The 24,811-nt window shown below is 32.7% G+C and overlaps 3 protein-coding genes across 3 annotated transcripts in view; 2 read left to right on the plus strand and 1 right to left on the minus strand.

Annotated features, from left to right (window-relative positions):
• Nucleotides 1–1,546: 1,546 nt before the first annotated feature.
• LOC129909379 (uncharacterized) lies at nucleotides 1,547–4,791 on the plus strand. Its single transcript, XM_055986463.1, has 2 exons — nucleotides 1,547–1,588; nucleotides 2,668–4,791. The coding sequence occupies exons 1-2, from the start codon at nucleotides 1,547–1,549 to the stop codon at nucleotides 4,789–4,791; spliced, it is 2,166 nt and encodes a 721-aa protein (XP_055842438.1).
• Nucleotides 4,792–8,560: 3,769 nt separating this feature from the next.
• LOC129910472 (protein phosphatase inhibitor 2) lies at nucleotides 8,561–18,296 on the plus strand. The gene is made up of 5 exons (XM_055987871.1): nucleotides 8,561–8,745; nucleotides 8,966–9,134; nucleotides 9,199–9,366; nucleotides 9,424–9,527; nucleotides 16,962–18,296. Exons 2-5 carry the CDS (start codon nucleotides 9,046–9,048, stop codon nucleotides 17,180–17,182), a joined length of 582 nt encoding a protein of 193 aa, XP_055843846.1. The 5' UTR covers nucleotides 8,561–8,745; nucleotides 8,966–9,045; the 3' UTR covers nucleotides 17,183–18,296.
• Nucleotides 18,297–20,874: 2,578 nt separating this feature from the next.
• LOC129912070 (protein split ends) overlaps nucleotides 20,875–24,811 on the minus strand; it is a 280,868-nt gene continuing 276,931 nt past the window's right edge. Inside the window, exons 9-10 of the mRNA XM_055990175.1 lie at nucleotides 22,524–22,651; nucleotides 20,875–22,456 (exon numbers count right to left, since the gene is read on the minus strand). Coding sequence (XP_055846150.1) covers nucleotides 22,361–22,456; nucleotides 22,524–22,651 — 224 coding nt within the window. The 3' untranslated portion in view covers nucleotides 20,875–22,360. The remainder of the gene's footprint in view (nucleotides 22,457–22,523; nucleotides 22,652–24,811) is intronic.

Genomic DNA, 24,811 nt, shown 5'->3' on the forward strand with positions numbered 1-24,811 from the left:
TCCCAGCCATGGTGATGACGAAAACGAACGTCTGCCAGCATGTGTCTGCGCCTTTGCTGAGAAAAAGTGCATCAAAAGTACATTTTTTCTGAAAATTGATTTAGTGAGGGTAACCACCTGGAAACAATTGGAACCTGACGCCGTCGTCGCCCTGATTACAAAAATACCCATGACAGACGTTTTAACCGCGCCCAAACACCCGACAGACGAGCCCGAAAACGCGTTTTTTTACGCGTTTTTAGGGATTGGGGTAACCACCTAAAAACAATTGGAACCTGACGCCCTCGTCGCCCTGATTACAAAAATACCCATGACAGACGTTTTAACAGCGCCCAAACACCCGACAGACGAGCCCAAAAACGCGCATTTTTACGCGTTTTTAGGGATTAGGGTAACCACCTAAAAACAATTGGATCCTGTAGCCCTTGACTCCCTGAATGCAAAAATACCCACGACAGACATTTTATCCGCGCCCAAACACCCGACAGACGAACTCGAAAACGCGATCTTTTACGCGAACGCAAGGGCTTGGGGCAACAACTTGAAATTAGTCTCATTCTGTTGGTCTTGACTCTCTGATTACAAAAATACCCATGACAGACGTTTTAGCTGCGCCCAAACCCCCAACAGACGAGTTCTAAATCGCGATCTTTTTCGCGAAATAAAAAACCAAGGACTTGAGGTCACCATTTGAAATTGGTCTCATTCTGTTGGTCTTGACTCCCTGATTGCAAAAATACCCATGACAGACGTTTTACCTCCACCCAAACCCCCAACAGACGAGTCATAAATCGCGATCTTTTTCGCGAAATAAAAAAGCAAGGACTTGGGGTAACCACTTGAAATTAGTCTCATCCTGTAGCCCTTGACTCCCTGATTGCAAAAATACCTATGACAGACGTTTTATCCGCGCCCAAACACCCGACAGACGAACCCAAAAACGCGATTAAATTTTTTAATTGAAGATTTTTGTGAACAAAAAATTTTTTTCAAAAATGTTGCTTAAATTTCATACATTTACTAATGCCAAAAGATTGGCTAGGCAATTAAAGGAAAACAACTATTTAAGAGTCATAGACAATCTTCCACCGTTTAGGCGATAAATGTAATTTTCTCATAAATTGACTTCAAACACAAAATATTTTGAGCACAACGGTCAGCACCTAGAATATTAGCATACACTTACTTAGGGTGACCAGCAATAACAATATTTGCATACACGCTTTTAATAAGCCAAAATTTCATTTCTACATATTGCATTTATCGCCTAAGCGATGGAAGATTGTCCTTCACTCTTAAGCATGGAATACACGGTACAATTATCGTACCGATTATCGTACAAAATTTGAATCGCATTCGATAATTGTATCGTATGTGTGCACCAAAGTATCCGCTGTACCCATATCGCACGGTCGAATGTTGATGATGGAAAACAAAAGGTAGTATGCGATTGATTAGATGAGGGTTGTAGCGTGTGTGGGTTTTTAATTCACCCATGATTCAGTTTTTGAGATTACATAAATTGTTTTTACCTAACATCCAAATAATGGATAAAAATGTGAAAATTTATTTGACAGATAATGAAATCGTAAGTGAATCGCATGGTGTATGTGCTTTTTTCGATATTGTTTTTTGTTCACAAAAATCTTCAATTAAAAAATTTAATCGCGTTTTTGGGTTCGTCTGTCGGGTGTTTGGGCGCGGGTAAAACGTCTGTCATAGGTATTTTTGCAATCAGGGAGTCAAGGGCTACAGGATGAGACTAATTTCAAGTGGTTACCCCAAGTCCTTGCTTTTTTATTTCGCGAAAAAGATCGCGATTTATGACTCGTCTGTTGGGGGTTTGGGTGGAGGTAAAACGTCTATCATGGGTATTTTTGCAATCAGGGAGTCAAGACCAACAGAATGAGACTAATTTCAAATGGTGACCTCAAGTCCTTGGTTTTTTATTTCGCGAAAAAGATCGCGATTTAGAACTCGTCTGTTGGGGGTTTGGGCGCAGCTAAAACGTCTGTCATGGGTATTTTTGTAATCAGAGAGTCAAGACCAACAGAATGAGACTAATTTCAAGTTGTTGCCCCAAGCCCTTGCGTTCGCGTAAAAGATCGCGTTTTCGAGTTCGTCTGTCGGGTGTTTGGGCGCGGATAAAATGTCTGTCGTGGGTATTTTTGCATTCTGGGAGTCAAGGGCTACAGGATCCAATTGTTTTTAGGTGGTTACCCTAATCCCTAAAAACGCGTAAAAATGCGCGTTTTTGGGCTCGTCTGTCGGGTGTTTGGGCGCGGTTAAAACGTCTGTCATGGGTATTTTTGTAATCAGGGCGACGAGGGCGTCAGGTTCCAATTGTTTTTAGGTGGTTACCCCAATCCCTAAAAACGCGTAAAAAAACGCGTTTTCAGGCTCGTCTGTCGGGTGTTTGGGCGCGGTTAAAACGTCTGTCATGGGTATTTTTGTAATCAGGGCGACGAGGGCGTCAGGTTCCAATTGTTTCCAGGTGGTTACCCTCACTAAATCAATTTTCAGAAAAAACGTACTTTTGATGCACTTTTTCTCAGCAAAGGCGCAGACACATGCTGGCAGACGTTCGTTTTCGTCATCACCATGGCTGGGACTTATTCTAATATTAATATGAATCGGTTACCTCTCACGCAAAAAATTTGCTCTTAGCTCTCGGTCTATGATGCTAGCAAAGACACCAGTGCAGCAGTTGTTTATTTGAGAATCCAGTCTGAGGGGAAGGTATGCTGCACACTTTTGGCCTCCAAAACAAAGGTTGCACCAATCAAACTTACATCGATTCCGAGGTTGGAACTAATTGCAGCATTGATTGGAGCTAGACTTGCATGCACTATTCGACAATCACTAAGCACTCCAATTAACAAAATATTCTACTGGTCGGATTCGGTTACGGTGTTAAGATGGTTGAGATCAGATGCTAAAGCAACAAAGGGTCAATTTGTTGCATTTAGAATTGCTGAAATACAAGAACTAAGCAACATCGGAAATTGGCGATATACACCTTCGTATCTGAATGTGGCTGATGACGCGACCAAGTGGAAAAAAGGACCATCCCTCAATATGAACGACCGATGGTTTAAAGGACCTGAATTCCTGCACGATGACGAAGTTGAATGGCCGGATGACATCTCACTGCAACCAAATCCAGAAATTGAAATCCTTGAGGCAGTTCACCATCTTTGCGAATCAGCTATTAACTTCGAAAAGTTTTCGAGTTGGTTTAAAATGCTACGACTAACAGCCTTTGTACATCGGGGTATTCACGTATTATTAAATAGAAAAACTAAAATTATTAATTCGAAATTCCTAACGTCACATGAATACAAGCGTGCTGAGATCTCATTATTTAAACTAATTCAAATTCAGAGTTACGAAAATGAAATAAAGTGTTTGAAACAATATGGTAATCTAATCGGCAGCAAAAAACGATTTAGCAATGAAATAATTTCTTTAAAACCATACCTAGATGAAGATGGTGTTCTCAGATCTATGAGTAGAATTGATAAAACCGACTGTGTTAGTATGTCAACAAAACGACCAATAATACTCTCGCAACATCATCATGGTACAGAGTTACTTGTTACTGATTATCATGAAAGGTTTCGCCACATTAATCACGAGACAGTAGTGAACGAGATAAGAAAGAAATTCTATATTCCTAGACTGCGACAATTCCTGAAGCGAATTCGAACATCTTGCAATCGGTGCAAAATACTCCGAGCAAAACCACGAATCCCGGAGATGGCCGAATTACCAGCTGTTCGTATGACACCTTACACCCCTCCATTTACTTACACAGCAGTAGACTACGGTGGACCTTTTGAAGTGATCAATGGACGAAAATTGGAAAAACGGTGGATCTGCCTCTTCACATGCTTGGTCGTGCGAGCGGTTCATATAGAAATTGCCTATAGTTGCAGCACCGATTCGTTTATTTTGTGTTATCGAAATTTTCTAAGTCGAAGAGGACCTGTAAAAAAAATATTCAGTGATCGGGGAACGAATTTTGTGGGGGCCGAAAAAATTTTACGACAAGACTTAAAGCAAATCGACTCACAAACAATAGCCTCTAAATTTATAAGCGCGGGTCTCGAATGGCATTTCCACCCTCCTGGGTCACCACACATGAACGGGTGCGTAGAACGTTTAATTAAATCAGTCAAAATTGCCTTGTATGCTGTTAGCGATGTCACCACCTACAAACCTAACGATGAGCTTTTTCGAAGTTACCTAAAGGAAGTTGAGGATATGATTAACTCAAGACCCTTAACCTACTTACCGTTGGACAGTGAAGAATCCGAATCTCTGACTCCTAACCATTTCCTGCGGCAATTAACTGAAGGCTCGTCACCAATTCCCTTTGAAGACCTAAATGAAAATGTAAAGTTGTATAAAACAAATGCACTAATGTCTCAACTGTACGCGAAGCACTACTGGAAAAGATGGATCCTGGAATATTTGCCAACATTGACCAGAAGAGAGAAGTGGACTAAGCGTGCTGAACCTCTTCAAGTAGGAGATATAGTTTTGCTTATCGATGAGAGAAGTTCCCGCAAATCATGGCCCAAGGGTAGAGTACTCAAAGTTCATATGTCTAAAGATGATCAAGTTAGAAGCGCTACAGTCAAAACTGCAGACGGGATTTACAACCGACCAGCTGTTAAACTAGCCAAGTTGGACATAGGTGAAGATGTACATTTAAGCGAAGCACTGGATCAATGTACCGAGGGGGAGAATGTCAAAAAAACCAACTTAGCAACACACACCCTATAAAATCCAACTCATCTGTTCAACTCATCGGTCTGGCTACTGCCTAACCGAACAGAACCATTTTCTATTTGAACGAACTTTGTTAAAGAAAAAGATAGATAGATGTATTTTTATTTTATTTTATTTCGTTAAATACTAACGGTACAGATTATACAGATTTAAGATTAACATTTAACATTGGATAAAAAATTAATTTTTAACGATATTGATTGAAAAACATATTCCTTATACTCTGTGATTTAACAATATCATTACAGGAATTAATAAGAACATAGTTTTTATTAAATACATTAATTAACAGATTGAGAGGACTATAAGCGCCATAGTTTGATCTACTAAAGATGTTACAAAGTGACATTTGTCTTCTTACACTATAACGACTTACTGTAAAATTCAATCGGGAAAGGACCGATGGTGTTGAAATCGAACCATTAATTATTCCTATGATAAAACAGAACTGCAAATACTCTCTATGAGCAAAAAGAGATGGCAGATTTATAAGTTGTAATCTATGAGAGTAAGTATCTTTGAGTTTCTCTTTTTATGCGTCTTTTATGCATTTTTGGCGCCGAGACATGAGGAAAAAAGATTGAACGCGATTTAAAATATACATTTGGAAATAAAAAAGTAGAAGTCTGTAAAAAAAACTGTAATTTTAAACCACGACAACCACGACGACGATTCTTTGTAAAAACGCTTTGTTAAAAAGAAAAAGAAAGTTATTGAGTTAAAATAAAAGCAAAGTTAGTTAAAAATCGGTTTTTTTTTATCTTTTATCTAAGGGTCACATAAAAGTAGTGACATGGTGTATTCATGAAACGGTGTAAGCTCTGGGTAAACTTGGTAAATGTGGTAAAGTTGTAAATAGGTGTGTTTTTTATTACCACCGGTCTTATCTGGACAAAAAACGCAGTCGGGGCTAAGCAATTTACATGTTAAATGCAACAACACTTTAGTCCCTTGGGCTTAGTTGTTTAGCCCGGAGAATTCTCTGGGCTTAACTTTTTCAACAGATTTAAATCTGTGCTACCAAATTAACTTGTTCGTAAATTGTTTAGAATTTGTTTAAAAACATCAAAACTGATGTTTAATGACAATTATTATTTTAAATATTTATTTAATAGTTAGTTAAACTTTTTTTTTCAAAAACACACAAGAAAATTCAAAAGCGAAAAATATGACAACTTTATATTTTTTTGTGTCAACTGATTTCGGAACATTTAGTATGCAGTGCTGCCAATTTTTCTCGCTAAGCCCCGAGGAGTTTTTTTTAACCAGTTAAGCCCGGTGGTAATAAAAAACACACCTTATGTGTCATAATTTTGTATGGGTTTGACAGTTCGTTCACCGCATTTACCATTTTACCAGGTTTACAAACAGCTTACACCGATGCATGAACACCCCTTATGATTTTTAATTGCCAGTAGAATCAATCGTTGATTGAGAGTGAGCCATCGCGTTTCTATAGACGGGATAGTGTCACGGCACTTGCTTTAAAAATTAAAAGGCTGAAATATCCTTTCGTTAAAAGTACCATTCGCAAAACGCCAACAAATCGTATAGAAAATTATTTCATTTTACATTTGAAATGCGATAAATTGCAAAATGATCTCATTGGGCTATGTATCCTTTCACAAATTCATGTAGATTTTGAGGTGATTTCCTCATCATAAAAATGTATACTAAATCTAAGGGCAAATTGTATAGTATGGTTATTCATAAAACCGGATAAACGTGGTAAATGTCTGGTAAACTTCCCGCTTGAACCAAAGTTGAACCACATCTAATCCGCTGAAATCGGAAAGTTTAATTCCTAATCCAATGCTCCCGACTCACAATTTTGCTTCTGTAAAGCTTTATAGAAGCAAAATTGTTAGTTGGACTGAACCACGTTTAAGGGCTTTTTAAGGAACATTTGTACAAACGTGGTGCAGCCTTGGTTCATTAATTTAACTTGCCAATTTCAGCAGATTAGATATATGGTTCAACTTTAGTTCAGGCATGTATATTGCTTGAACCAAACTTGATCGTCAGCTATTACATGAAGCCTCAAGAGACTTGACTCTTTTTTCGAATTTTCTTTTGATAATCATTCAGTGAGGCGCGTACTATTACACGATGCCTCTTAAGTCAAAGACTCAAATTTGACATTTCTCTTTTGATTTAAGTATTGTTGTTGTTGTATTCCACCAAGAAGCAAAAAGAATGAAAGGGAATGTTGAAAAAAGAAAGAGTGGAAAAAGAAACGTCAAAAAAGAGTCTCAGAATTTTGGCCCAAGACTCTCCGGTCGGATAATTTTTTGTTTGATCTTCTTTCTCTTTTGCACTCATTAGTTTTGAAAAGAGGAGCGCCTCTTGAGGCTTCATGTAATAGCTGACATCCACAGCTAATCCGCCGAAATCGGGGAGTTAAATTCCTGAACCGACGCTGACCCACGTTTGTACAACTGGCTCTATGATCCTTGAACCAATGCTAACCCTCAGCTTTCTCACCGATTTCAGAAGATAAAAGCTTCTGCAGTTGTACAACACTGGCACTTAGTTTTTAGAGTTTTTAGCCTGGTACGCAATTCGAGCTAAATTTTTAGCTCGAAATCTTAAATTCGAGTTGATGTGAATAGGGTATAAGATTTCATTTTCATCAACGTGTAAAGGCTTGGCCACACCGGAGGGTATGCGGTAGCGGTACGGGTAGAGGTAACGGTACTTGTATGAAAAAAATTCCAAACTGACATATCAACGTTCAGATGTGGAATTTTTTTCATACAAATATCGTTACCGCTACCCGTACCTCTACCGCATACCCTCCGGTCCTTAAATTCCCACAACTCGTTATTTTTTTCACCCATCACTTACATAACGAACACACCCATTCCAATGAAATTCCATGGAAATTTTCCACATGACCCTTCAAGCAAGAAAACGGAGTCCAGAAAAGATAGTCCGACCTCCGACCGAGAAAAGCGGGGTTGCACTCACACACTTGCAACTTTTTGTGTATGAACACAAAGTCTAAGAGAATCGTGGTGAAAACTGAGAAAAGGAAAAAAAAGTAGACAGACATAGCCAACAAGAGCAAAAGCGTCATTTTGTTATTTTTTGTTGAAGTGTTTAGTCGCGTCGTGTCTCTCGTCGTTGTTAATAAAATATAAGTGTAATTATAAACAATTATATTAAACTATTAACAATATGGAAACAAAAAAAGGTATGTTGTATATATCGCTCAAAGTGTTTGGATTAAAATGATGTGTTTCTGTTTGTGTTGTAGATGTAATCTCTAATTATGAAGAAAAAGGCAGAAGGTGAAACATGCGATTGGGCATCTAAAGATGGCAGCAACAACAAATAAAATAAAATGAAAAAATGTATTCTATTTTATATTGTATATATTGTGAAAATTTCGTTTGCCAAAATTAAATAAAAAAAAACAGTTTCAGTGAAAAAAAAAAATCTAGTTCTTTTTTTGGTCGCAAATGCGAAACGTCATCCCTTTTTTATTCCTCTTTCTGGTAGGTTTTCGCTGCTCCGACTCAGGTCCGCCGTCGGCTCCATTTTCTCGGAATGAAGATTTTCACCACACCAATACATATGCAATCGACTTCGCGGTGATTATAATTTCCATACTAATTTGAGCCGCCTTCGGACCAGTTTCTGATCCGAAGTCGGACTCAGCTCCGCCTCAGGCGGAGCGGATTCGGACCGAGGTCGGACCTGTTTGCTTGAAGGGGAACGGATGAAATCTGTCAAACATATGACAAAAAGAAAAAAAAAAGTAAAAAGTAAAAAAAAAAAAATAAACCCACAAGAAGAAAACCAAATCCAAAAGGCAAGCAAAAGCAACCTCCGAAACAAATTTGCTTTTCTTTTAATAATTCTTTATTAAAAAAATATAAATAAATACTATCTAAATTGATTCTATGAAAAAATAAAAAGGAATTACACTCATCAAATCGCAAGGTAATTGTTGCTTATGTATATTTTACTTCACATGGATAATCAAGAGGATTATTCTTCCTCTTCGGCTAATCCTTTGTGTCCACAAGAATAATTTATGTACAAAGAGTTTTTTTTTCTTGAGATATGTTTTCACAACTACAATATGGAAAACAATATTCCCGATATGAAATCATCATTCTGTATATTGAATTTATTTATAATGCATTCAATTCCATTCTAGACGAGTTAACCAACGTAAAAGAAAAAGCAAAGAAAGATTCTTGTGCGTGGCAACCTAATCACAGACCGAAAACAGTCAATATGCAAGGTTCTCCCGATGCAAAGAAGCCCTGCAAAGGTATTCTAAAAACTTCCAGCAGTTTTGATCGCCATTCAGGGTCAGGAGCAAGGTATTCCCAATCCTAAACTATCTCCCCAAGACAAAAACACATTTTACTCCCTTTTCCTTAATAGTTACAGAAAAAGCGCTAAATTCGATGAGCTTAATGTCCTACAGACCTATCATCCCCCAGACAAAGATTATGGTCACATGAAGATTGAAGAACCAAAAACTCCTTATAACTATGCCGAAGTCGATCCGGAAAACATTGATCAGCTCGATGCTGAGTTGCTTGCTGAAAAGTGAGTCAAACAAATTAAATACCCCTTTAACCCCCTTAATAACATCTCTTGTTTCAGATTAATGATAGCTGCAAACACTCGAACATCTTCATTTGAAGATGACGACGACGACGAAGAAGATTCATCTGATGACAATCGCGATGAGACTGAGGAACAAAAAGGTTTGAACTTTTTCTATCATATTTTTATATATTTTTGATTATTTTAATTGATTTGTCTATGAATGATGGTGATATAGAGCTTCCTCCCTTTGTCCTTGACACCACAGAGTCACCCGCGGATTTTGTTTTGTTATTTATTTATTTTTTTTTTCTTCTTAGTGTCGTGACAATTTAATCAAAATCCAACGTCATACTCATTTTATTCGTGTTAAAATGAATTAATTTTTTTTTTTTTTTTGTATTTGATTTTGTTATGTAGGCGGGGGATTGGGATTGGAGAATAACACAAAAAACATTATCTGCTTCTTGCCGTCGCGGCACGTCGCTGATGTGTGTGGTGCTCCTCTCTGTTGGGTGCTGCTGATTCTGCTGTTATTCTGCCTTCTTGCTACAGGTTGGTTAGTTTTCTGTCTCTGGCGTAGTTTTCATTTCGTTTGCCATCGTTACCGCCATATCGGCCGCCCTCCGCCAACCCGATGCTCTTGAGAAACTTTTTTGTGTGCAGTTTATTTATAGAATTTGTTGTGGAATTTGTTCTCTCAGTTGACTTGGTCGCGCTATTTGAATCGATTTTCTCTGTAATCACTTGAATTGCATTGTTGCTAATCAGCTGTTAATAGGTTGAGACTTGAGAGTGTTGAGTAATCTTGCTTTTTTGCGTACAGTTTTTTTGTTTGGAATTATTATAGTTGATGATGAGTAAATTTGTTTAGTTTGAATATGTGATGAGCAGGGATAGGATGTTGTGGAATTTGCCTTTTTTTCTTGCTTAATCCTACGACATTATAGATTAAAAACAAACACGTTTTACGCCCCCCTCGTGCCAAATATATGTATTTTATTTTGCTTTTTTTTTGCCTTTTCTTTCGTTATTGCCTTTTTTTGCCTTTTCTCCTGTTATTGCCTTTTTTTTTGCCTTTTCCTATGTTTTTTATCTTTTTAGTGTCTTTAAAGTAATGCTTTCACACAAAATTGTATACTTTATTTTTTTGTTCAGAAGTGGATACCTTGAAAGATATGTAAGTTCCGATCGGAACGGGCCATCGTTTCTCCGAACGGATACCTCGATAGGCCTGAATATCCATATTTAGTATTCACTAATTATCCCACACAAACAAATTCGAGTGAAAAGATCTACCTATGCAACTTGTTTGTCTGCTATTGCTAAAATTTATTGCCTTCTACGGTCTATTGCGCGGCCGGCAACCGACACGTTCAAAAGCTAACTACTCAAGCTAACTTACGCCTAGTACGCAGCTGAAGCGAAACGAAAAATTTTGAAGTCTCCAAAGTCAATAGCGAACATATTAAAGAAAAAATACCACAAATAAAAAAATTCAAGAAAAAACATCAGAAAATAAGTCTTAAAGCAAAAACAAAACAAATTTAATTTCGTTCAAAATTTCGTGAAAATTTCGTATGGAAAGTTTTGTATGGAAAATTTCGTTTCGCTTCAGCTGCGTAGGTACTAGGATTTACTCAATTTACAATATTCATGTATGCATATCGTCGCCCTAGTATTTAAGTGCCGTATACGGCATTTTTTGATTTTTAGTTAATATATACATAGTTAAAATTTATCTTTTCTACAATTGGACATCTGAAATTCGTTTAGTATTCAAAATATTTAAATTTTTGTCCAAAATGAGTTTGCCGTATACGCCATGAAAATCAGAAGTTTCTTTTTTTCATACATGTTTGTACGTCAAAAAAAAACTCGACGTATGTATGTCAAAACAATTCTCAAAATTTTCATAAATTGCAATAAAAATTTTGACGTAAATGCTAAAATTTGGTGTTTACGTCAAACAATACGTGAATATCTCAGCAACGAAAAAATATAGAAAAAAAGAATAACTGATTTGAAAACAGCACCCTCGAAAAAAAAAGTTCTTTAATTCGGCTTAACTCGTGTCTACAGATGTAGAGAATTCTTTTAGCCCCTTTAAAGTACTCTTAAGGGACAATCACAGGCGCTTGTTACCTGAAATTTAAAAAAAAAAATCATGATTGTTCAAATTACTACAATTAATTTTTATATTTCATTTTTTCTCTCAATAAATGCCTTTTTATGCCTTTTTGGGAGTTTTATTTTGCCTTTTTTTAAGTTTTTAGGTCCACAAGATCCTATCCCTGGTGATGAGGTTTTTAAATAGTTTTAATGTTAGTATTGGTCAATATTTTTAAGAGATAAATTTAGATGACGAATCTAGAGTTTTGTAGGTTTTTTCCTCAATCAAAATAAATCGTAAGTTTAGGTTGATTGGTTTGATTAGGGATTTCAATTAGTTTCTATCACACATGTGAGCTAAGCAGATTATTTTTACTGATGCCTTTGGAATGGAAATATGAATAGATAAAAACAAGATGAGCAAATATTTGATATTCTTGAGTCTGTTCCTAGTTAGTAGGCGTTCGGAAATTTGCTTGATCGAATGTTTTCAGTAAAAGAATATCAACTAATCCTATTTGAAATAAAAATAAATGTGAATCAAGATGTAAATCCCGAATTTCAAATTTTTGGTGGGTGGTGGCCAAAATACCTATTTGTTCAGCTTAAGAAAACCCAAAAATATTACTTAAAATTGACTAAAAAATAAGAAATTTATATTCTTTTACAAATTAGGTGACTTTTCTAATATTTAAAAGAAATTTTTTTGTTGTAGGCTTAGTCATTTTTATTTTACTTGTATCTTTTATATTTGGTGGAACGTTTCAGGGATGGTTATCCCCTTCATCAGGCAACAATATTTGTTGAAAGCAAAATGATTTCGATTGTAAATAATTCAGCAATTTTTGAAAATGTACTTTTTTTAGGCAAGGGGTTAACCTTGATTTTTTCGCGAAAATCCGAAAAAAATAAAATTTAATTTTTTCTCCCTAAATGCATAGGCCTGATTACTGTGATTTCATATCTGTGAACCAAACCTTATTTCGAGTTTTTGATCGGAAAATATCTGCGTCCGAATGTTAAAAAAAATAATTTAAATATTTCGATTGTAAATAATTCAGCAACAAGACCTCCAAAAAACTTTTGGTTTTCAGCTGTGAATAGAACTTTAAGAGACCTTTATTTTGATGTCTCACTCGATGGATTCGGAGGAAATTTTTGAAAATGTACTTTTTTTAGGCAAGGGGTTAACCTTGATTTTTTCGCGAAAATCCGAAAAAAATAAAATTTAATTTTTTCTCCCTAAATGCATAGGCCTGATTACTGTGATTTCATATCTGTGAACCAAACCTTATTTCGAGTTTTTGATCGGAAAATATCTGCGTCCGAATGTTAAAAAAAATAATTTAAATATTTCGATTGTAAATAATTCAGCAACCAGACTTCCAAAAAACTTTTGGTTTTCAGCTATAAATAGAACTTTAAGAGACCTTTATTTTGATGTCTCACTCGATGGATTCGGAGGAAATTTTTGAAAATGTACTTTTTTTAGGCAAGGGGTTAACCTTGATTTTTTCGCGAAAATCCGAAAAAAATAAAATTTAATTTTTTCTCCCTAAATGCATAGGCCTGATTACTGAGAACTCATATCTGTGAATCAAACCTTATTTCGAGACTTTGATCGGAAAATATCTGCGTCCGAATGTAAAAAAAATAAATATTTAAATATTTCGATTGTAAATAATTCAGCAACCAGACCTCCAAAAAGCTTTTGGTTTTCAGCTATGAATAGAACTTTAAGAGAGCTTTCTTTTGATATCTCACTCGATGGATTCGGAGGAAATTTTTGAAAATGTATTTTTTTTAGGCAGGGGGTTAACTTGATTTTTTCGCGAAAATCCGAAAAAAATAAAATTTAATTTTTTCTCCCTAAATGCATAGGCCTGATTACTGAGAACTCATATCTGTGAATCAAACCTTATTTCGAGACTTTGATCCGAAAATATCTGCGTTCGAATGTAAAAAAAATATTTCAATTGTACCTACATTGTTCAGCAACCAGACCTTCGAAAAACTTTTGGTTTTCAGCTATGAATAGAACTTTAAGAGAGCTTTCATTTGATATCTCACTCGATGGATTGGGAGAAAATTTTTGAAAATGTATTTTTTTAGGCAAGGGGTTAACCTTGATTTTTTTCGCGAAAGTCCGAAAAAAATAAAATTTAATTTTTTCTCCCTAAATGCATAGGCCTGATTACTGTGATCTCATATCTTTGAACCAAACGTTATTTCGAGACTTTGATCCAAAAATATCTGCGTCCGAATGTAAAAAAAATAAATATTTAAATATTTCGATTGTAAATAATTCAGAAACCAGGCCTCCAAAAAGCTTTTGGTTTTCAGCTATGAATAGAACTTTAAGAGAGCTTTCTTTTGATATCTCACTCGATGGATTCGGAGGAAATTTTTGAAAATGTATTTTTTTTAGGCAAGGGGTTAACCTTGATTTTTTCGCGAAAATCCGAAAAAAAATAAAATTTAATTTGTTCTCCCTAAATGCATAGGCCTGATTACTGTGATCTCATATCTTTGAACCAAACGTTATTTCGAGACTTTGATCCAAAAATATCTGCGTCCGAATGTAAAAAAAATAAATATTTAAATATTTCGATTGTAAATAATTCAGAAACCAGGCCTCCAAAAAGGTTTTGGTTTTCAGCTATGAATAGAACTTTAAGAGAGCTTTCTTTTGATATCTCACTCGATGGATTCGGAGGAAATTTTTGAAAATGTATTTTTTTTAGGCAAGGGGTTAACCTTGATTTTTTCGCGAAAATCCGAAAAAAATAAAATTTAATTTTTTCTCCCTAAATGCATAGGCTTGATTACTGTGATCTCATATCTTTGAACCAAACGTTATTTCAAAACTTTGATCCGAAAATATCTGCGTCCGAAAGTAAAAAAAAATATTTCGATTGTACCTAAATAATTCAGCAACCAGGCCTTCGAAAAACTTTTGGTTTTCAACTATGAATAGAACTTTAAGAGAGCTTTCTTTTGATATTTCACTCGATGGATTCGGAGGATATTTTTGAAAATGTACTTTTTTTAAGCAAGGGGTTAACCTTGATTTTTTCGCTAAAATCCGAAAAAAATTAGACTTAATTTTTTCTCCCTAAATGCATAGGCTTGTTTACTGTCGTTGAGGGCTCTCGATTCTAGATATGTGAATGTCTTGAAGAGAAAACGAGGCTTAAAAAACGTATTCAAGAACAAAGTTTGTATTCAGAGATCTAATCACGTAGGAGTCGGAGAATTCTTTGAACGAAAATTTCCTTTTCGTATGCAATTATCTGAAAATTCTACTCACCCAGAGAGTCTGATTAATCTTTCTGAATTTAAAGGCATAAAAATCGTCGAATAAATACTTCCAAATATAGTCGTTATAAAAATAGGAAAAATGAAAATAATAAGACTGGACTTCTGAACAACGTGACCTAATAAGAAGACTGATGATTTTGTTTACGGTGTCAGCGATGTTATTTCAAGCGGTGGAACAAGAGAAGTTGCATAAGTGGGGTAGTTTCGGAACACAGCTTAAATCGATATGTAAATTTTAACAAACTAAAAAAAAAAACTGAATGTTCAAAAATTAACAAAGGTAATAATGGCAAGGACACCGACTGAAATAAAATATACCGTGATATACAGTCCGCGAGAAATACTTTTCCTGTTTTTGTTGCTGGGACATGTTCACAAAAGAACATGTTCTTTCAAGTAAAAATAATTTGGATCTGTGACTTATATGAGTCAGAACATTATCCAATTCGTTATTATATCCAACTCACCTCCATGATATGAGTTGAAACTGTTTAAAAATAAAAACATTTGGTGATCCACAGGGTAATGAAATAGAAATTCTAAAAATTTATAATTATGTAGAATTTACATTTTTGAAATAAAAACATGACATTATTCTAAAATAATGCAAATGTTTTTTCGTACATAAATTAATTTTGTTCCATAAAGAGCATTTATGACATTAACACCAAAAATATGTTACCAAATTAATATTCCAGAGAATTACGCATCCTGCTCGAGTAGCAAAATGAATTACAATCCTTCAGCTGCCTGTTCAAATCGCCGTCAAGACGTTGTTTTTCCAGAAACTCAAAAAACTACATCAAATGCGAATTTGGAGAAAATTAATTCACAACCACCGAAAATAAAATGTACCAAAGCAGAAACAAAGAACTTATTTCGAACAGATTCAGAAGCTTCTTCGACTGAAAGTGAAGACAGTGAAGACGAAAGCGATAGCAATTACAACGATATCGTTGAAGCAGAGCTCGTAAATTTAATTCGAGAAAAGAGAGAACAAGAAAAGGAGAGGTGGGAGTTGGAAAAAGCTTTTATGAAAAGAGAAATAGAACTGAGGAAACAAATGCTGCAAGATGTCCAAGAGTATAGGGAATCTTCTAAAATACTAATGTTTCAAAATATCACATATTAAATTCTTGAGATAATAACGAAATCTAATTTCAACAATTATGAATTAAAAAAAGTTTTCTTATAAAGAAAATTTTTGATATTTTAACAAAATTTCGAGAAAATATTGTTCAAAGTATCAAGTTTTTATGTAATTTGTAATTGGTGGGATAAGATTACATTAATTTTTCTCAAGATTATTCAGACTTCATCAAAGAATAATAACATATAAATGTTCCTATTTTGTATTACCACGAAAAATAATTATATGTGATTAAGTTAGTTTAATATTAAGTTATCAGTAAATAAAAACTTTATTTTATGTAATCTACATCTACTTAATTCATTTGTAATAAATACGGTCCTTTTCGTGATGCCGTCCACAACCTCAGACTCAAAACCTTCCCATTCCTCATTTTAATCAATACGTTTTACATTCTGTCACTTTCGGAAAATTAATTAGTCTTTTCTAGAATCAATAAACTTCAAGAATATATTATGGATAACTAAACTTAGGGTGAACAGCGCCTAAAAGCTGTGCTAAAATTCATTGTGGATTCGGGTCTCAACCAACAAGCTTCTCAAGCAAGCTCTATCCTTAACCAGCTGTTTTGAGTTTCGCACGCCAAGTTAAAGGAGTTGGTGTGCGCTAACTAACAATCCGAAAAATTTTAACCGCCTTCGTCAGAGTCATTTCCTCCGTACCATAGAGCAGAAATGGGATGATAAGATTCTTTTAGGTACACTCTAGTTTCTCGAAAGAGGGCTCTGACCATCACGCTGTGTTCTTTCAATTATGTCAATATCTTCAGCATATGCAAGAAGCTGGACGGACTTTTGAAAGACCGTCCAGGTATCGGTGTTGTCTTTGTCGACTCTGATGAAGCAGCGTGGATTCTGCATAGTCAGCCTGCACAGGCAGACGAGCTTGGCATCCATCCAATTCATATTCATTCCTATTTGACTTGAGTAAAGAGTACCAAAAATCAATTCCTAGATTTCTATAAATTCTTTAAACTAACTCAAATAAAACTCTTTTTTTTTTAATATTTCAGATAGACGAATTGCATTCGAAAGACGCCGCAAAGCTCATTACAATGAATATGAAGCAGTTCGACTTGCTCGCAAGCTCATAGAAGAAGAAGACGATGATGACGACGAAGATGATAGCTCTGATAAACAATCAAACAGAAATGCATCAACGAGCAGCAAAGAAATGGATGTTGATATACAAGATGACTCGCAACAACACCCATCGCAATCTTCCCAACACTAGTGTTTATAAGCCTAGTTGTTACAATGGACTTTATATATTTATAAAAAAAAAAACTCTAACTCTAAATATAATATCTCTCATTTAATTAACTGAAAGTAGAACAAAACACACATAAATTACATTAAATATATTTTTAAAAATATCATTTTTATTTAAAAAAAAATATAACAAAAATAGAAAAAAAAAGTAACAGATTACAAGGTTAACTACTAGAATATCATTTAAAGTTAATAATGTATATTTTCGAATACAAATACTTAGAGTAGTTTCAAAGAAATTCGCTTTTATCATGAACCGCAGGCGGTTTTAACTAACAACATACCAGAAATATACAAATATCTAACATCTCATTATATTTAACTGCTTTTGAATTAAAATCATTTGATTTTTTTCTTTACATACAAATGTGTATATGGACTCATTGATAAAATCTTATATTTTTGCTACTCATCTAGGTTTGAATTTGCCATTTATACTAAAAATAAACAACAAATCATTTGCTTTTTCAGAAATATGTATCATTTTTTTTTCAATTTTTCTTAACCCAAAAGCTAAACAACATACTTATATTTAATAAAATGGTTAAAGAGTTTATTCTTTGACCCTCAAAAATGTGCCAGAAAAATTGTATTTCATTGGTAGCTAATTATAGACATATATTTTCAAAAAGTCGAACTTTTTAAAATTTTTTACTTTATTGGTACATAAAGTCTCCCAACAATTCTGTAGATCAATAGAACAATTTGAATCGAGATACAGCACGACTCTCGTTTTAAGATCGATTTTTAAAGTTGAAACGTTTTTTTAAATCCATTTGAAAAGTTAAAAATGTTAAATAATAAATTCAACTTGAATTTCGTATGAAAGTTTATATTTCGGTGCTATAAATTGTATTTACATTGATACTTGAAGCTGCTAAACTATTTTTGAGTCTTGTTCAAAATATAATTTCAACAAGCAATCTAGCTATTTGAAAAAAATAATCAGAATAAATAACTTCTTCCATGCTATGCACTATTATAAAAGTGCTTAGAAAAAACAAACACACAATGATCGAGGTTTCCTCATGTTATTATATTGCACCCATTTCAAATTAAAAAAAAAAAAACAACAATAATAAATAGTTATTATACCCAACAATAAAAGGATTCAAATGAAATATCAAAAAAAGCAATAGGGTTGTTTAATTTAAGATTATATACAATACATATTAATTAAATTCAATAAATAATAATTCATATTAAACAAAAAATTAGAGTTTAAACCTTTAAGAAAACAAAAAAAAAAAAAAAAATTATTACATTATACCTATTTATGTAGAGTAAATTTCTTTATTTAAGAAAAAAAGAAAGAAACAAAAAACAAAAGAAAAATAAATAAAAAGGAAATAATAAAATAATAATAATTAAAAAAATATAATCTTGTGTCAAAAACTTCCTTAAAAAAATAAGGCGAACAAACTTAACGAATAAATTACATAATTAGATTGTGACAAAAAACAAAACAAAAATATTCTATATTAAAGAAATTTTAACAAAATATTTTTCAAGCTAATGTGATTGCCCAGAGCTTTTATTTTTATTTTTTTGAAATAATTAATTAAAGAATTGAATTAAATTATAAACTTTAAAAATGGATTCGTTTTTGTTTAAATAATAAAATTTTGACTTAATAAAAATTCGAAAAAAATATTTTTTTATTTGTTCAAACAAATTAAGTTTTTACTTTTTTCAATTTTATGTTTGGGTACAATACAAAAAGGATCTTGAAGGTGTTGTTTAAGAGTTTAAGTACTTTGCAATTAGCTTAGCTCTAAAAGCTTTCTTTCTTAAGGATAAGAATGATGAATTCATCCAATCATTGTATAAGCTAAGCAAGATTGAAGGCCTAAATTTTAAATTTTACTCTCAGCCTTTTAAGTGTGTGTTCAAGATAGTAACAAGAATGAAGAAGAATGAACGTTGTATGTCGAGTAAGATAAGCTGAGGTAAAATCGAATTTGAGCTACATTTTTATTTTGATGTCTCACTCGATAGATTTGGAGGACATTTTTAAAAAGTATTTGGCAAGGGGTACCCCTTGAATTTTCTACGAAAATAAAAAAAAAAAAAAAAAATTGTTTCTTTTACCTGAATGCATAGTGTATCGAACTGCATGAGCTTGGTAACTCTGCAGTCGATGTTTTACTTTATAATTTATATTTTTATCTTATTTTGTATCGAACTGCACGAGCCTGGTAGCTCTGCAGTCGATGCTATAATTATAATCTACATTTTATTCTTCTTTTTAGGTAACTTGACGAAAGAGTAAATTTCGTCTTATTTTTTATCTTTGACGAAAGTCAGTTCTAATTTGAATCTCGTGAAGGAAGCCGGAGTCTAGCTGGAAGCAAGTTTAATAAGCAGGGTTTTTATTGTGCAGCGTCTTTTTATGATTTAAAATAAAGAGTGGTTTTTATAACATTTTCCACTATAATTCTTTTACGTGTTTTATTTTTACTGGTGAAATATTTGTACTTCCATCTGCCTCTGCTGTGCTACGATACACATAGGTCTATTCACTGTGAATTCATATGTGGTAAACCAAACCTTGTTTAGAGATTTTGGTCAGAAGATATCGGTGACAGAATGTAAAAAAAAAGAAACAAAATTGTTAGTTGGCTTGGAAATATCTCAGGAACCACATATCCAAGAATATCTTGGTTTCCAGTTATGAATAGAGCTTAAAGAAACCTTTATTTTGATGTCTCACTGTCACTCGATGGACTTGGAGGACATTTTTGAAAATGTATTTTTTTTGGCCAGGGATACCTACACCTTGGATTTTTTTTCGAAAATAAAAAAAAAATTGATTTGTATTTTTTGTACCTGAATCCATAGGACTGTGATTATGAAATCATAATCTTTAACTCAAAACAAATTTAAAGACTTTCTTTAGTCAAAAGAATCCGGCTAAAGAATGTAAGAAAAAGAAAAAAAAAATGCTTGGTTTGAAACATCTCAGGAAACATATCTCCAAGAAACTTTTGGTTTTCAATTATGAATAGAGCTAAAAGCTCCGGGGCCCCGGGCAGCTCAACGTACACCTGTGGTCGCTATAGATACTTTGAGACTTTTGACGATCGTTTCGCGGAACACCTTATCCCTGTCAGGGAGATGGCACTAGATTTTTTGAGTGAGAGGTAAGTTAAATCTCAATGATTGTTAAAAGTAGTCCGTTCATATCTTAAGTGCATGTTGTGAACAGCTTACTTAGGCCCAATTTATTCACTCTCTATTATATTTAAAGTACCCATTAAAAATGAAAAATCTGTCAAATCACATACAAATTATAAAATTTCGCATTTTTAATAGAGACTTTAAATTTAATGGATTGTGAATAAATTGGTTTCATAATTAGGTATACAAAAAGTTTAAGTTGTCTCCGACGCAAGACCTCTGCTGTGCGGTTTGGGTCTATAAACTGTTTTTTTTTTTTTTTTCTAAGACTTCTTCATTGGTAACATTCTTTAAGGAAAAAGTATCAATTTTTTTTTTGCGAACAAAATCTTAGCTATATAAGTCCGTTTGAAACCATTATTGTCTTTTAATTGCGCATCTTAAACTAATATTTCTGAATGTTTATTAGCCTATATTTTTGTTTTATTAAACTTACCTTCACGAACAGATCTCAAAAAATAAAACAACAAAATGTAATCAGCTTACAACTTCACATTTATTACAACAAAGAACAACAGAAATTCATTTATATAAGATGTTAAAATTTGGCTTCGATATTATAAGCCTAAATTAAACAAATGCTTATTCACAATTGTTAAATTTAATATATAATTTTGTTTAATATTAATTTTCGTGATGATGTTTGATTTTATTTTGAATTCAACTCAAAATGGCACAAAGCTGTTTTTTTTTTTTTATTTATTATTTTTTTTCTCTTCTATTTTACTTCTTATTTCATTTATACCGAAATTAGGTATCAACAAATTTTCAATAAATATGAGAGTTAGCCCCCCATTTTTAACGGACAATCGTTTTTCGTTTATTTGATTTTATGTTTATATTGTAATATAAATGAAATGTCAAAAATAATAAAAATAAGATGAAAAAAATATATTTTCGTTTTCTTCGATTTTAAATTCACTTAAAAAAAAAATAATTCATTCGAAGTCGATGGTGTAGATACAACAATCTCTGATTTTTATTCATCTATTTTTTTTTTTTAACTTTAATACCAGAGTTGTTCAACTTATTGGTGTTTAATTAAGTTGTATATTGGTGCTAATTAAGATGTTTATTATTTTTTTTAAGAAAGGGCTATATCAATTATTTATTATATTTTATCTACTTTACTTTTTAAAATTGTGTTTTTTTTTTCATTATGTTTGGTTAATTCGATTTTATGTTTTATTTAAAGCTCGTTATGTATCTATATTCGTTTTTAGCTACTTTTTTTTTTGGTTTTTTTATATTTTTTTTCACTATGCAACAACAAAAAATTATATAACAAACTAAAGTTATTAGTAAAATACACTCAAAAAATATAGATATATATATATGACTGGTTAAATAAATTATAATAATAATAAATAAATTTATATAAATAATATTTATATATTTTTTTTTTATGAAAAAGTATATATTGCTATATAATTTTATATACTTTAAACTAATGAAGATATAATAATAATTTAATTATATTTAACTTTTTTTTTTGTTAATTCGAATGACTTCGGATGAGTCCTATGCTGGTGATTGTTACATTCAGAAATTTAGGGTGTTTATATTTCATCAAAGGACGTCGATATTTGCGCTTACTTTTTTTAGTAGATGTTCTTACTATTTTAGAATTACCGTGATGAGAAGCGGAATTATCAAGATCCTTGTAAAGAAATATTTATTGTTTAACCTTAAAAAAGGCCCATTTCCTTGTGATACAAAAATTCAGCATACAATTCATCAAAGGCATTGTCCTTAAACAAAAAAATTTACCATAACGAAAGACTAAAAACATTTTATGTATTGAAAATGTAAGTTGGTTAGTATTCGGGATTTTATATTTTTTTTTTGTATTTTTTGTTCTTTGCATTTTGGGGTTAGAATTATTTCGTTTTTTGTTTTTGTTAGTTGTTAGATTAAGAATAAGTCATTTGTTTGTCGTCAATAAAATCGTTGTCCGTTTTTAATAGCTGCTATAAATGTGCTGAGTGCCAGGTGGAGTTTTGTAGCTCGGATAGTGGTGGCTGAGAGCATTTTTGGCGAAGAACTGAGTATAGTCCTGAGAATTAAAGGAACGCTTTTAATTTTATTTTTAAATAAGATAATTTATAATTGTTTTGTTAAACCTTATTGATACGTCTTGGCCGGCAGATTGGTCCTTGGGCTATTCTACGACGTTCTTCATTCTCAACAACGGCCTGCTCTTTGTATTCTGGTGGTGGCCATTTCAGATCTCCACGCATGCTTGAGCCTCCTAAAAAAAATATTTAAACTGTTTTAAGTACACATAATAAAAAAGTGTTAAAGGTAAACAAAGTTTAAGCTCTAGTTCGAATATAATGAGTTAATTCTTAAGCAATGTGGGTTAGGCATTAGGCAACAAAAAACTGTCACTAGATTGATGGAAACAAATCCAATAATATCGGACCAATTTACTTACCATTTATTTGTTTATAATTTTAATTTTCTCAAAATTGAATAATTATTGAAATCAACCTACATAATGTACATAAGTTGGTAGTAGTAGGCACCTCTATTATTAAGAATACAACTCAAAAATGAAGTCAAATTCCCACCTTTAGCTTGAGGGTTATTCCATGGAGGAGTTTTAGCAGATTTTTGTATGTTTTCGCTCTACCAAAACGCTTCCATGGAATTACCCTTGATTAGTTTTATTATTTTGACATTTTTTCCATGTTATTTCAATATGTATTTCCATGTTGTTTGATAAATTAAGTAGATTTCCGTTTAATTTAAGACGGAACTCATCTTGGCAAAAAAAACCACGCTGAAATCCGCTTAATTTTAGGCGGTCTTTATCTCCGTGTACGGGAATTTAAGAAAACGAACTAAGCTAATATGAATTCATTATTTTGAATATTCAACTTAAAAGAATTTGCAACAAAAACAATTTAATCGAAGTTAAGATTTTGACCTTTGCAAATAGACCGAAACCAATATAATCTACAATCTATTACGGTGGAGTGAACTGAAAATTCATTTTATTGATATTGGTTACACAAAATTCCCTTATTCGCCTAATTTAAGGCTAAAAAATTCCCCATTCTTGAAAATTTCTTGCAAGTCTATAAATTAAAAGTTTTTTTTTTTGTACTTAAATTTCATTCATTATAAAGTGTAGTAATTTTCCGAAAGATTTTCGTTTGAAATCTTAAAGGGATAGCATGTGCTGAAAACTAAGCTATAATTGAGCCTCTACTTTGAGTTCTCAGTCAATAGGTCCAAAATTAACATTGAGAATATTGAAAATGTATTCGGAATCAGGTTTGCAAAAAATCATTTTTTTAATGTATTTGCTTTCGACTACAAATGAAAAAAAAATATTTATTGCAAATAAAAAATTGCTTTAAAAAAAAGTATGTATTTATTTGCAACTTGAAAATATTTGCATAAAAAAAATTTTATTGCAACTAAAAATATTTTCATAAAAAAAAATGATATAGCAAATGAAAAAAAAATTGCATTGAAAATAAAATTTATATTGCAAATAAAAATATTTTGCACTACGAAGCTATTGAAACTAATGCATATGTATAAGGCCAAATGGTCAAAATTTGGAGAAATTCGGCGAATATTAAAAAAAAATACATTTAATGCAAACATTTTGCATTAATTTTTTTTTATTTTTCAATCCAGAAAATTTTTTATTTGCAATAACATTTTTTTTTGGAATTGATAATTTAACAATCCTGTTCAGGTTGTTGCTTTCAACAAATCCATTAATAAAGAAAATTATTGGATCTAAGGTAAAGACAATTCCTATGATAAAATTTGCACCAGAAGTATTTGAAATGGTGTATTTTTGTTGCTGTTTTATTGACCGCATGAACATAAATTCCTGCTTTCGTCTTTTTTTACTGATGACGGATTAACTGGCGGATTTCGCCAGATGGTTAGCGTCCCGAAAACCAGGGCTTAAGCTTTTCTAATTCTTCTTCCTTCTTTCTTTCAGATTTGAAAAGAATTAGCCGTCCTGTATTTCGTTCCACAAAATGCCTGTTTTTTTTACTAACTTTCCTGCACTTAGATTATAGTTTTCAGATCAATAACTTTCGACTTATACATCGCATGACTTTCAAAAATATACCAAATTATTGGAAATTTGATGGTCTGTAACTTTTACTGTTTAAAAAATTATGTAACTGATACCGGGAATGATATAATCTTAAAAAAAAACCGAACAAAAATAAATTAAAACAACTTGACCTCAAAACTATTGTCCGCTCAGAAAAATAATATACTACAAAGAAAAAGATAACTAAATTTTCAATAACTTTGGTCGGATAACCATTTCTATAGGAACTATAGTTTTGGAGATATAGAGCGATTTGCGTTTTCCAAAATGGCGGATTTCGCCAGTGAAATGTATACTTACTTCCTTGTTTATCTTACG

This window comes from Episyrphus balteatus, chromosome 2, assembly GCF_945859705.1.
Source record: "Episyrphus balteatus chromosome 2, idEpiBalt1.1, whole genome shotgun sequence".
Taxonomy (NCBI): Eukaryota; Metazoa; Arthropoda; class Insecta; order Diptera; family Syrphidae; genus Episyrphus; species Episyrphus balteatus.